The 14,674-nt window shown below is 42.4% G+C and overlaps 1 protein-coding gene across 2 annotated transcripts; it reads left to right on the top strand.

Moving 5' to 3' along the window:
* The first annotated feature begins 228 nt into the window (after positions 1 to 228).
* Positions 229 to 14,417, top strand: FOXJ1 (forkhead box J1). Of its 2 annotated transcripts, XM_060271834.2 has the most exons (4): positions 298 to 495; positions 626 to 710; positions 1,925 to 2,507; positions 9,828 to 14,417. In XM_060271834.2, the coding sequence occupies exons 3-4, from the start codon at positions 1,986 to 1,988 to the stop codon at positions 10,644 to 10,646; spliced, it is 1,341 nt and encodes a 446-aa protein (XP_060127817.1). In that variant the 5' UTR covers positions 298 to 495; positions 626 to 710; positions 1,925 to 1,985; the 3' UTR covers positions 10,647 to 14,417. The 2 variants fall into 2 exon arrangements, with proteins under 2 accessions (XP_060127816.1, XP_060127817.1); XM_060271833.2 differs by lacking the exon at positions 626 to 710 and having other exon boundaries at positions 229 to 495.
* The last annotated feature ends 257 nt before the right edge of the window (positions 14,418 to 14,674 follow it).

Here is a 14,674-nt window from a genome sequence, read left to right as displayed (position 1 = left end):
GGCCGCCAGGATCCGTGACTAAAAATTAACTGGTGGCAAATGAAGCAGGTGGGGGGGGTGCGATGTGGAGGGGGGAGAGAGATGGATAGGGGGCAAAACAAAGTTTGTGCAAAGTAGCAGAACCGCAGAGAGAGAGAGAGAGAGAGAGAGAGAGAGAGAGAGAGACCCTGTCAAGTGATTGCGCTCTCCATGGAGATCTGAGGACCAATGAGAGGGGCAGAAGCTGTTTATAGGGGCGGAGCGTCTCCATAGCATCCAGAGAAGCCTTTCGGAGCAGCTACTTATTGACAGTCATTCTGTTGCTTACAAATCACAGCGGCTCCGGAATAAAAGGGCTCTGGCAGCGAGGGGCGTAATAATTCATCCAACGGGAGAGCAGTAGAAATCTACCCTATTTCCCTACCCGGCCCCCACCCGCCACACACTTCACCCCACTGAATATTCGGCGCTTAGTAGTAAACACTTGGCGGTAGTGGGGTTCCTTCGTAGGAACAGGTAAGATAAACGGAATTATTTGTTTCTTAATAAGGCGGGGAGGGCAGGCCAGCTTTATTTATCCGCCACGTTATCCTGGGGAGGCTGGAATCCCCCCAGCACACAATTTTTATTTTATGGTTCTGGCCAGACGTGAATGCAGAGGGACCCTCTCATGAACCCATCAACGCAAATGTAACAAAGCTTTCATTTAAAGCGGGAAGAAATAATTCATGGTAAGAGCCTTCTGTATACTACATTGAGGGGCTTGGTTGAATTCTGTGTGTTTCATGTGCAGATGGTTGGCATGAATCTTCATGTACTACCAGTAGTTCAGGGGGCATAAAGCTTAAATACAGGTACTCAGCCACTCTTCTTCTGGTTCTCCATCCTTAACGCTGTCTTATTATGCTTACATATGCGGCATACAAGATTCATAGGATTTCAAAGCAGCCCAATCCTGTGCATAATATACTGGGCATTAAGCCCCATTGAGGTAAATGGGGCTTACTCTCTGGGTTCAGGATTACAGCCGAGCAGCCTAGGTGTGATTTTACCTCTGCTCTATGAACCAGCTGAGCCAAAACAGTCAGGCTTAAACTGATTTAGCTCCCTGCCAAATCAATGGGAGCAATTTGCAACCTAAGCCCATTACCTGAAGGTAGGTTCCATTGAAATCAATGGGATATACAGTACATCACATGATGTGTTTGGCACTAGGGTGCCACTTGCCTTAATGAAAGTGCTTCAAGTTATGGATTGTGTTGCTGGAGGTAGATTTTCCTTTAAAAAAAACACAATGAATCATGTTTATCCCCAAGATAGCCTTGGAAATTCTAGGCATTATGAAATGGCATGAAACTCCCAACATCTTAACCATTTTTATGGCAGTATTCATACCTCTACTGTTGAAGAAAACAAAAACAAAAACTGGTGGTGTTGTACATTTAGTGAGGAATCAATGACAGATTTAAAACAGAGGCTACTTCATATCACTAAGATGGAATCAGTAAAAGGGTTAGGGACTATCAGGTTTGCAAGCCGAAGCATTTATGAAGCTGAATAAATTGTTATTTACCTAGAAGGAGATACTAACATGTTCGTTTCAGTTGCATGTTTCTAGCTGGGTTTTAAGTGTTTCAATAGGAACAAATGCTACTTAGATTCTTGGCAGTTTTGCGAAAAATCTTGCCACAAAAGAAAAAAAAGGGCATTTGGGTGAATTCCACCCATCTTAGGCTGTGGTCTGCATAAAGCAGGCTAGTTAAGTAGGCTGGTTTGAGAAGGGGATCCTACACCCAGGGATGGCTCAGTTCTTTGGGATTACCTCAAGGGTATATTTGGCTCCAGTGCTTTTAGAGTGTCTGGCTAGAAAACAACCTGCTCAAGTGTTTGTTTGTGAGCTGCCCATTTGTTAGGGGCCTTGAACTTCTTTGTGTTATTGTTGCAGGATTGTCACCCCCCCTGCCCTTCCCCCTTCTTCCCCCTTCCTGCTCTCCCACAATTCCTGAATGTTGGATTTGCCTATTTTGGCTTCCCCTGACATGACTGACAGCTGGCTGAACGTGCAGTCTGAAGAAGAGAAAGGTCAGGAAAGCGGCATGGCAGATTCGGGCAACCTGGACGACAGCTTGACCAGCCTACAGTGGCTTCAAGAATTTTCCATCATCAACGCCAACATGGGCAAGGCAAGCTCTTCCCCTTGCAGCACAGATCCTCACGGCTATCATAAGATCCCTGGCTCTGCTGCACCGTGTTCCCCTCTAGCTGGTGACCCGGCTTGCATGGGGATGCCCCATACCCCTGGCAAGCCAATCTCCTCTTCCACATCCAGGACTGCACACCTGCAAGGCCAGCCATTGGAAGACATAGATTACAAGACTAATCCCCATGTGAAGCCTCCTTACTCCTATGCCACGCTAATCTGCATGGCGATGGAAGCAAGCAAGAAAACCAAAATCACTCTCTCAGACATCTATAAATGGATTACAGATAATTTCTGCTATTTCCGCCATGCAGACCCCACATGGCAGGTAGGTGCCTAGGATGGGACAGCCCATACCTCTCTGCATTTTGGCCACCCAGTCATGTGGGTGAGGTTATAGTGCACTTGCTACTGTCCCCATGTTTTCTGTTGGCTATCCACTGCAGTTCATGACCAGCCATCTTCCCAAATCAACCTTGATGCTTTTATGACTTGCATTATCTGACAGTCTCACCACTATTTAAATTCTCATAATTTCCATGTGAGGCAAGTGTTGTGTACACCTAATATGCTGATGAAGGAAATCAAAGCTACTTGGCCAGAATCCTTAAAAATGGCCATGGCTAGAGCAGCAAACCGCTCCCTACATTCTTAACACACAGCACAGTCCTAATCATGTCCATATAGAATTTGATGGGACTTACTCCCAGCTAAGTAGAGTTCGGTTTGCAACCAGGAGCTGGACCACACCATACCTTTTGAGCACATTCAAAGCATTTACACCCCAAATAAATCCTGGGAACTGTAGCTTACCCAGACAGAACTGCAATCCCCAGCAGCTGTAACAAACTACAGTTCCCAATATTATAAGGGTGTGTGTGTGTTATGTGCTTTAAATGTACGGTGGGTGTGCAAATTTAGACACTAGCACCCTTTTTCCTGGATCATCTTTCCTTGTACATACATAATGTAAGGTTCTATCAATGTCACTTGTGCCACCTTACAGGAGAACCAGCTATGTCTGTGGTCAGGTGGCTGTACGTTCCTCTTGCCACGAGATGAGGAACAGATCTCCTGTCAACCTCCATAACATTAGAAAGCAACCAAGTGTTTGTAATATTCATGCTGCAGCTCCTTTCTGTGCTTCCTTCTCCCTAGGGTGCAATTACTGTTGCTTGGTATGTTTCCTATCAAGGTGTTTTGCCTGGAGTAAGCACTTAGTAGCACACGGAGGTTGTGGTAAATGAGAAAGCAGAGCAATGTAAACAGGCATTTTCTCCTTTTGAAGGTAGCAATTATCTAACAAAGGCTGTGGATGATTGAGAGAATGTCCTTTTTTTGAGGATCCAACAAACCTAAAGGAAGTGCCATAGAAAGTACAGAAAAACAACAGAGGGGCAGTGAAGGGGAAGAGAGAAGGAAACAGGTGGAGGGCGAAAGAAAAGTAAAGATGGCAATAGGAAGAGTAGGAGCCAAGAGGCGGGTTGCATTGCCTAGAGATGATTCTCCTCCAATATTTCATTGGATGTTTAATGCTGCTAATCCAGTCGGTCATAAATGGGCATTTGGAGTCAATTAACTGCACAACTGGGAAGCAGGGGAAACATTTAGAGAAGGAAGGGGGCAGTCAACCCCACTCCATCCTTCATTGTGGATAACATGTGATTATTCCCCACAAGTGTTTATATTTCTGGTTACGATGAGGTAGAAAAAAATAGCCACAACAAATGCTCTCAGGATGCTTAGTTTTTTAAAATAATTTTTATCTTGAATATACCCAAGAATAAGCCTTACACTTTGCTGTAAATCTTAATGCTCCACCCTGAAATGTCTCTGTCCCCCCCTCCCCCCAGATTTCAGTGGGAACAATCTTGTTAGGAGGGCTTTGGAAACCAGCCCTTTGAATATGGAACTATCTTCCATATTCATTATCTGGAAGCTTAACTTCTCGTATCCAAAATTTAGTTGGTCACACATGTGGGAGATACTTGGCCAATTTGTGTCATGCATGGAGATTTAAAACAAGCAACTTCTAGGGAGAAAGAGGAGAAAAAGTCAGGGTTATAAACTTCTCTTCCCCCCCCCCCCTTGATCCATTGAGGAGGGAACACATGTGCCAAAGAAATTGATGTGTCTTTTCCACCCAACCTGATGCTTTCCAAGATGGACTGTGGAGAAGCATTTGAAAGAAGGCAAAATAAAGATTTCAGAGAGGTTATTAGGAAAGAGGTGCATCTAAGTGTAGAATGGCTGGGATATTGGATCAGAAGTATACAGTACCTCAAATGGTCAAAGACAGAAATATTATAACTTTTCACTAACCTCTTGGAGAGGTGTAAGTAACCTGCAAGATATTGCTAGACTACATTTCCCATTATCCTTGATCAATGGCCATGCTGGCTGAGGGTAATGAGAGTTGAATACCAATAATAGCATATGAAGAGCCAAAGTCTCATGACCACCAGCTGAACAGCCTTGGACATAAGACATCAGCCTGCAATGAAGGCTGTGGCCTGTAATGAGAATAAATTCATTTTTGTTACCATGTTAACAACAATATTGAAATAATGCATGTTGAGGCTCTCTCCATCCCCTAGCAAACACCACAGTGCAAGGAGGAATCTCTGTCCTTGAGCACTACCTCCTTCAATTCCCAATGTGTGTGATACATGGTAAACTCATTTGTGTCTTTGGCTCCTTGAGGTTTAAAAATATTTGAGTCAATGGTAGGCTGGACAAGTAAGAGTTTGGGTAGGAAAAAAGAGGGAAAGTTTTGCCTTTCGGAAAATCCAAATAAAATTTGTTCAACAGGTTATAAGGTACTTACTGGACTCTATTACTGTAGCATCTATATGACTTGTAATTTTTTGTGTCCTTCAAATAGTCCTGGTAAGACAGTGAATCTTCAGCCCCATACCAATAGACGGAGACCCAAAAGTCAGCATATTTCAAGCATCCACTCTTATTTCTATACCTTGGACTTTCCCTTCTGCTCTCGAAGCACTGTTTTCTAAAAATAATAACAATCATCATCATCTCAGTCAAAGGAAAATGATGAGTACATGTCATTCGTTTCTGACAATTGATGTGACAGTTTGATATTCATGGGTAGTTTTAGTGTTGAATCCTTGAGGAAAACCCTGTTGAGATGTTCCTTGCCACATCATCCTTAAGATCATAAGAGCCAACTCCTAGGGGCTGAAGGCAATTGACACCCCCCCCCAAAAAATTGAGGGGACCATCCCCCCACTAAGTTGATGGGCATTGCCATTCAAATGGTGTGTGTGCACCATGTCATGTGATCAATCATGAGGGGTGGGGCTTATCTGGGCCCTCCAGTATTTTATTGAAGTTGGCTTAAGGTGAAACAAAGAGTTTCCTCTCCATCCAAAGTGATTAGTTAATGAGTTAGATTCTGGGTGGCTGGATATGATGGTGGTGACATAACATAGTATTATTGTCATTCCATCACCTGTCAAAAGGCTGCCACTACACATAGCAAAGCTTGTGTCCAATCCTCCTGGTAGACTGTATCACCAACCAGGTCTCTTGATGTGCCAAAACAGTATTGCTTACAGTCACTACAATGACGCTGCTCAGTGTAGTGGATGTTTCTGATTCCTACCATGGTCACAATGCATAAAACAAGTGTAACATCTAACCTGATAAAGACTTCTGGAGAACTCAAAAGCTTGCTCACTATTTTCTCACATTCTAGTGGTCCTAAATCCTAGTAAAGATATTGACCAAAACTAAATCCATTAGGCTTCCTATGAGACTGGGACATTTTATGTTTTACAGAATTAACAACAACATGGGGATTAATAAGTACAAAAAGAAAGAAAGAAAACCCCTTGCATATTGATGTAGTTGGTGCAAACTTTCCTGTTCTTTCTTTCCCCCCTTTTAAAAAACAAAAACCCAGTATTCATTCCCTCTTTATCGTGATGCAGGTGGTTTGATGGATCCTTGCAGGGAAGAATGATAAATATGCTAACTAGCTGGGTAATAATCAGCTTGTAGGCAAGCCCAGCAGATTTAAACTGACTCTAGCAGGGGAGAGGGTTATTCTCTGACCCTTGTAAAATTTCATTAAACAGTAAATTCTGACTCATTGGAGACCAGCACGTTCACAGGAATTTCTTTATTTTCTCCTTTCTTTCTTTCTTTCTTTCTTTCTTTCTTTCTTTCTTTCTTTCTTTCTTTCTTTCTTTCTTTCTTTCTTTCCCCTTTCTCCCATCGTGCCCATGTTCTCACCCGCCTCGTCAACCCCAGTTCCTGTAAGTGCAGACACAAAGTCAAAATGTCATGCCACCCATAAGCAGGGGGGTGGGGGGGATGGGGAGAGATTCCTGTGGGAGCTGTGTGCTTTGGAAAGGAGCCAAGATGCCCAGGGAGTTTCAGCCTAGAGGAATCGCTTCTTATTATTATTTAGCCCTACAGGCATTCAAGCCTTGCTTTTGCTCTTTGGCAATACGGATTATGGATGAATAAGCATAAAGATATCCAGGCAACATTTTTTTTTTTAAGAAAAAAAGAAAAGAAAAACTCTTGCACACAATCCTTTACCATATCCAATCTCTTAACACCCTCCTCTGGCTTTGTGCTTTATAAGAGGCTGTTATTTACCCAATAGCAGAGTTTCCTTTCTGATTGTGCACATCACTCTAGACACGCACATTCATTCTTCAGAGGAGTAGCTCTATGGGAACAGTAAATGCCCCTTCTTTTGGTTTCTCTCTTTGTTGCTATTTTTTCTAGAGCTTTTCTGATTTTTTTTTAAAAAGTCCATTCCAGCCAAAGGATGTTCCATGGGTGCACAAATGTGTGTCTCACATGGGTGTGTAAATATAAGCAATCCATACCAAGGAGGCCAGTGAGTGTGCAGAGCAAGGGGCGGAGTTATGTTATGACTCCTATTCCATTTCTGTCAAATGAAGTGGTTTTTTTCACAGTGTTGGTGTTGTATTTAGCACCATAGGGTACCATGATAGCTGTGGTTTCTGGGATAATCCTTGAGCATCAGACATGTTGGTTCACTCATTATTTGAAGCTTAGCTGTGCTTTAAAAGGTGCACCGGCTGCAGTGTGCTGGTGGCACAGAGCAAAAACCGCAGCTGCTTCATTCCTCCCCTACTTCTGCCAGGAATGAAACCATGGTTTGGATTAGTGACACTTAAGAACCTGAGCTCACTGTTTGTTTTGTGCAAGCAAGCCAGAAGCCAGAAGCCAAGAACAAACTTAGGTAATTTACAGTTTATGGTTTGTTTGGAGGGAGGAAAAAAACAATGAGCCCAGGTTTAGACATAATCCTAGCAGCCTGGCATGAGCAGAGGAAGAAAGAGCACAGCAGCTGAGATGTTAACAGTGCCTAAAGTACCTTGCATGTTCACTTTTAAACTATAGGTTTTTTAAGTGACACATCAGCCAGGTCAAAATCAGTTTTCCGGCTAGCATGGGGTTTAAAAACAATCCAACTATGAGGGTCATAAAATGTCTGGCTTAACTTTCTGGTCTCCTGAAGCATTGAGGAGGAGGTCTGTTCTCTTCTGATTTTGAGGCTGTGAGATGGTTGTCTTCTTCATCTCACTGTTCAGAAAGTTTCTGTGAACACTTCTGACCAAAACCAGTAAAACAGAAACTGTCTCTTCTAGTACCATGGAAGGAAAAAAGGCACTATTTCTACTACACTATTTCACTGCATTACAATCTGTTCTGGTCCAGACCTAATATGCAGTCTTTTAGACTGAAAGAAACTATTCATTGTAACTGGGGCTGGGGGGAACCCAGCCAGATGGGCAGGGTATATTATTATTATTATTATTATTATTATTATTATTATTATTATTATTATTATTGGCATATTAAAGGAGACACTTGATCTTATGATGAGTGACACTCAGTATAAATGGAGGGCATCTGCATTAGCTTTTCCTTATATTAAGGCAGGCATCCCCAAACTTCGGCCCTCCAGATGTTTTGGACTACAATTCCCATCTTCCCCAACCACTGGTCCTGTTAGCTAGGACTCATGGGAGTTGTAGGCCAAAACATCTGGAGGGCCACAGTTTGGGGATGCCTGTATTAAGGTGTTATTCCCCTCCAGTAATTCTGAATGAGCTGGAGCTTGTGGGAATATGTCTTTTCTTAAGCATCACTAAAGGACAGCAAGGCTGGGCATGTGGTTGCTTAAAAATTACTTCTCTTTCTTTGCCCTGCACCTGCAGAGATTGTTGGGGTGGCTTATGTCCAGAGGTCACTTTTCCTCTTAATCTTCCACATACTGTATGCCTCCATCAAAACTCTCTTTGCACTTTCTCTTCCACCATTCATATTTTTTTTCTCATGCCAACACTGGACTGGATCATTATATTATCTTGTACATCCATCCATACCTGTCTTCAGGCTACTCCACCTTGGTTTTCTTTTCCAGCTAAAACTAAACTTTTTTTGGTTATCTAGTATCACCTTTTTTAAAAAAAACCACATCAGTTGTTGTTTTTAATGACGTCCTGTACTTCTGAAATTTTGGGATTCCCCCTAATTACGCTAGTTTCTCGGTGGCTCAGTCTTGGCTCCACTTCTGCTAGCATGTTTGTTATTTAAAGGAGTGACGGAAGGAGGGCAGCAGACTAGAAAACGTATGACAATAAGAGAACGAGTGTTTGTGTACTATGAGGGAGATGAAAGACCCTTTTCACATTTTAAGTATTATTATTTATGAAAAGTTTTAAGTTCAGATTTAAACAGATTTAATCTTGTTTAGCTCTCTTCTTGACTTCCTTGACAACACCTTGGAAATGGTAGCTTTGCAAGAGTGCTGAGAATTATTTCTTAGAGATTTCTGCACAGAACAGCAGTTTGAAAGCCAGGTTGTGCTTTGAGAGTTGTTTAAACTTGTAGTATAGACACACATGGCACAAGATACCTATCTTTTCCTGAAAGCTCAGGGCAACTTAGAATATTTTAAAAGAATCAAACCTTGAAACTAAGGGCAGATCCACACCCTACATTTTAAAGTACATCCAATACATGGCTTCCCCAAAAGAGTCCCAGGAACTGTAGTTTCCCCCTTACAAAGCTACAATTCCCAGCAACCTTAACTGCAGTTCCCATGATTCTTTCTGGGAAGTTATGTGTGTTGAATGTCCCCTAACAGTATGCAATGCATGCACTAGAAAAAGCAGACAGGGTACTAACACCCCTCATCTCTCCACACTTGCCATTGACATCTATAGGCCATCTCAAATGAAGGTTCTTACAAAATACTTCCAGTAAATATTCTGGTTCATGAATGTCGCTCCTGTATGAATTTAATGCTCATGTGACATGATATGAAGTTCTTGGTTGATCATGATGGTTAAAATATCATGATGGGAGTTGAGGCATGACTCCATATATTTCAAAGTTGTATAGGAATGAGGATGGTCATTTATCTGTAGAAATATGCCTGGCCATGAGGCTCATTTAAGCATCATTCTATTCCAGATTCAGTTTCACTGTGGCAAGCCACTTCAGCCTTCTTCCTTGCTGAAAAGACCTTCACACTTACAGCTGATTCAGCCGCCTTCATTGTATTCACTACAATGTGGGTTTATGTTTGCGGTTACTTATATTAAAACTCCATTTTGTTTAATTCTGGTTTCAGAACTCCATTAGGCACAACCTGTCCTTGAATAAGTGCTTCATCAAGGTGCCACGAGAAAAGGACGAACCAGGGAAAGGTGGATTCTGGAAGATCGACCCCCAGTATGCAGACAGGCTGATGAACGGAGCATTCAAGAAGCGCAGGATGCCCCCCGTGCAAATCCACCCAGCTTTCACCGGAAGACTCCAGCAGGATGCTGGCTCAAGTTCATCGGCTCAGCAGGTGGCAGCATCTTGGAAAAACAACAGCATCCTGAAAATCAACATGGAGTCTCAGCAGCTGCTCAAAGAGTTTGAAGAAGCCACTGGCGACCAGAACTGGAACCCGGCAGATGGGAAAATGAGCCATAAACGCAAGCAGCCACTCCCCAAACGGATGTGCAAGACAGCCCGTCTCTCCAGCTCCCCTCTGCTCACTCAGGAAGAGCAGACAGAGCTTGGGTCTCTGAAAGGTGACTTTGACTGGGAAGCTATCTTCGACACCACCTTAAATGGTGACTTCTCCACCTTCGAGGATCTGGAGATCACTCCTCCTATTAGCCCAATAACCAGGGATGTAGACTTGACTGTGCATGGAAGACATATTGACTGCCCACAGGAGTGGTGCCCTGCTGGGCAGGATTACATCCTAACCGAATCCAACCAGAACAGCTTGGACTTTGATGAGACCTTCATTGCCACTTCTTTCCTTCAGCATCCCTGGGATGAAGGGAGAAACGATTACCTCTCAAGTTCTGTCAACATAGATCCGCTCTTTGAACTCAACGATCCTTCGTTGCAGACGGAAATGAATGACTGGAGCAATGCTGGGTGTCTTTAATGAGTGACAAGAGCCCTGGATGGAAGGCTCAAGATCACCCCAGATTGACCTGCTGTATGAACAAGATTGGCCCAGTGCTGCGGGACTTTACACTAACAGTAGAATCCTCTAGCAAACAAGACATCTTCATTCTTGGGACCACATGGATCACAGAGGCGTCGGGCGCGGGGAGGGAAAGATCTGGAGAATTTGGCAGGATGTATCTGAAAGCAACACATGGGGAACTCTGTACCCCAAAAGACAACAAAATAATAATAATACAGTACTTATTTTTGTGTTCTTTTAAAGAAATATGGAATTTTTCTACTTTGGGGGTGGAGGGAATTGAAAAGGGCATATCTTCCTTGCAGGGGAGGGCATGACATTTGAATAGAATGGAATAGGATGGAAGAGCTGGCCTTTTCTGATTACTAAAAACATGTTAGATTTGTGATTTCTGTAATTTCCTCTTCCTTCTTTTGTCCATTGGCTTCTCCCTCCACCCCTCTCTTTGATGTGAGTGTGTTTGCATTGTTTCTACCCAGGGAAAATTTCTTCTCGGTAAAACATGGGACAATTACGTAGCAGGCAAATACAATTCCCATCTGTATTCTATGAATTTCAACCACCAGTCTATCTAGGACTAGTTTAGATGTTGACATCTGTATATTCAGAAATGAATCAACAAGGCAAGAACTTTCAGGCTTATAAAATAGAGAGCCTACTATATATCTATATATCTATTACAAAACCTATATTTTTAGCTACAGGGCACAATCAGTAGAGTATTTACAGCGGGGGTGGGAAATGAGGATTGTTTGTAATGATGTTAATTAAGATTGAAGTGTATCAAGCATTTGTTATACAGAGGGGAAATGTAATAAAATATGCAAGTGGGAATTCCTGCCAGTAGAGGATTTTTAAAAATCCACGAATGGGGACCTGGCATTCTCTAGACGGTCCTTTTTACTTATTTTTGTATCTTAAATTCTTTACATTTTTGCAATCTTGACTGTGTATACTGTAAAGCCTAGACATTTGAAGTCATGGCAGGCAGGCCCTCTAAAGTCTTGAACAACTAACAAAGTGCTGTACCCTTTCCTAGCCGGAAGATATGAAGGAATTTGTGTGATTAAAAGACAGACTCCAACAAATCAGTTGCCAACACAACTGATCAGTAATGAAGGGCTATTATTTTCCTCTCCTTTTGGCCAAGCGGACCTGGGTGGGTACTTCTAAAATATTCCTCTGCTTTAGTTAATGTCTCCGTATATTTGAGTCTCTAGCCAGCGAGAGTTTAAAACAAAACTCAGAATTGGCATGTTAATCAGTGGCTCTAGACTCATGGTATGTACACAGTGTGTGATAATTTGTATTCAATGCTGGATGAAGGTGCACTTTTGAGGTGCCATACATACCAACAACATCCCACTGCATATTTTTAAAATGCACTTTCCCCCCAAAGTGAGGAAGGAACTACACATGTGCAAGTGCAGTGAGGTGTTGCACCATTTATTTCAGCACTTAGGGGGTGTGACTAGAGTACGTGAATGGAGGGAAGTAGTTCACTGCTTCTTAAACACTCCTCCTACCTGTATGTACAGATAGCACAGAGACTAACTCCCGCTTTAGGCAACGTTGCTGTGCAAAGCTATGTACAATGGCAAAGTGCTATGTACAAAAGCACTCTGTGGAATAGCAAGCCCTGTGCATTTCAAACCGTACGTGTGCCCATAGCCTTAAGTGGATGGTTACAGGCCAAAGGCTGTATATGCAGTGGAAACTGCAAATGAAAGCTTCCCCCCTGCCTTTTTATTTAGCTTTCATCCTAGAACTGAAGTTGCTACCCAGCTAGGTGTTTAGCCCACAGCTAATGTTAAGCCAATAGTCATCTTAAGGTTTATGTGCATTCAAATAAAGTAAACTCTGCATGTTCCCAATAGTTATGGAGATCCCCCCTGGGAACCTGGCAGTCTTGTCTGGAACATGATGATATTTTATAGGTATTTACCTTTCTAAAGAGCTATATAGTGGTTCACTGGAATGGTAAAGCTCTACTGTCTGCATTTAGCAGATTCAGAAACAAACAGAACGTTCATCGAGCAAACATCAATCATTTTTTTCCTTTACTTCTCTGCACCTACCTGAATAATGTACACCCATGTGCATTATGTTTTGAAATGTTAATGTTTCCATCCCCTTAATCAGACCACCCCAATGATTTTTAAGTGGGGAGAGGCTACAACCTGGGGAGAAAAGTGCAGGCTTTCTGTTTCTGTGTGACAAATATGATGAACTGTGATAAATGCCTCTTTAGAACCGCATCTGTTCACATCAGAGTATTCTGCCCGCCCATCAGTTTATTTTAACAAAAGAGCTAGACTTCCAGGGACAATAATTTGACACCTAGAGATGGCTGCTTCCCATGCTACATTCTCTTTATTCACAGTTTTAAAAAAACAAAACACCGCATCATGGACACAGATGAAACTGCAGAGAATCCAAGCATAGCTCTTTGCTTTCTGCCACCAATATTAGTCCTGTGCTCACAATAGTGCGCAAGGAGAGATGTGGCAATGAAGCATTTTTATTTCCTAGCACTTTTAGTATTCAGTGTGCTTTACAATCATCCTCACACCATCCCTCAAAGGTAGGCCATTGAATCTCTCTATAGGCAGAAGACTGAAGGCCATTCCAAATGGCCTGGGGTGTTTTTATGTGCAGTAAATGTGCATTTGGTTCTGAGTTGCTGCACACTGTCTACACACATCGGCTGCACATTTTATTTTCCAAGCACTTGACCCAAATGTATATATATATTTTTATCTTGGGACATGCAGAGTGCACACAGTCTAGAAAGGACAACCTGTGGTTTACATCCAACCTCCGATACGATTTTTTTGTGTAATCGAGAGTTTGAGTTCTGCGCAGCACCAAGGTAGTCCCATATTTGGGATGGGGATGGACGCCATTTATTCCTTGAAGCGTCTGCAGGAATGTAGGACATAAATTCCCAGATAAAATAAACTCCCCAAGAGCATGGACAGCTCCCACCCTGCCAAGTACTAGAACTCCTAAAGGGGAATGGAGCCGCGCCTCCTGGGTAGTAAAAATGTTCTGCCTCGTGACATTCACAGATGAACTGCCACCACCTGCCTAGTCTTCATTACTTGGGTGCTAAAGCACATGGCCCAAAGACTGGCCATCTCTAGTCTAAAATATATTGCCTCCAAAGGTCAATGTAAGAAGACTGCTCTGGAGGTACACACACACACACACACACACACACACACACACACACACACACACACACCCCTGGAAAAGTCACAAGCATATGAGTACCTGAAAAAGCAGAGTAATGGAAGGCAAAGTATGTTCATATTCTGGGACCAGCTGGTATTAATATTGCTAATAAAAATCAACAGAGCTTCCTGGAGCTGAGCAGGATTCAGCCCTCTATTTGATTTGTAGTGGGAGTGTAGAAGAGTATCTGGGAACCATATGGATCACCTAAATATAATGGGGGAAGTGGGGTACCACCGACATGGAACTGAAATAAGAGCAATTCAGATTCTAATCCACTCCTTTGCTGTTGGAAATGTTGTTAATTTACAGTGAGTTAAAATACTAGATTTTATTTGGAGTGTGTTTAGATTAATGAAAAATAGCAAGCTAGGAACTGTTGCTGTTGGAAACAATATTAGAAACCTTAATCATGTCCGTAGATATGTGTACATGTCTCTCTCTCTCCTTTTTGCTTGTTTATTGAAAAATAAAAATTAGTTTGGGTAACTACTGGAATAGAAAAGCCCTTATTTTAAATTATGGAAGAGCATATATTTCAGAACTAAAATGAACTGGGGATTTATATGCAAAATGGACCAGGTGTTCAGCATCAGTTTTGAAACAAATAATCGAGGCAAAACGGAGTGATTTGCTGGATTTAAAATTTGGAACTTTAATTCAGTGCACTCAGATTTGGAATTCACCTTTCAATGGGCACGAGGCATACAGAGTCCAGCATTTTAAAATCCTATTGTTCAGTGAAA

Source organism: Zootoca vivipara, chromosome 2, assembly GCF_965207765.1.
Source record: "Zootoca vivipara chromosome 2, rZooViv2.hap1.1, whole genome shotgun sequence".
Taxonomy (NCBI): domain Eukaryota; kingdom Metazoa; phylum Chordata; class Lepidosauria; order Squamata; family Lacertidae; genus Zootoca; species Zootoca vivipara.
This window is presented reverse-complemented; position numbering and strand designations above follow the sequence as displayed.

Coding starts and splice junctions, on each gene's coding strand:
- FOXJ1 (XM_060271833.2), top strand. CDS start 1,986: ATGTTGGATTTGCCTATTTTGGCTTCCCCTGACATGACTGACAGCTGG. Junction 2,508..9,827: donor ATGCAGACCCCACATGGCAG/GTAGGTGCCTAG, acceptor TTCTGGTTTCAG/AACTCCATTAGGCACAACCT.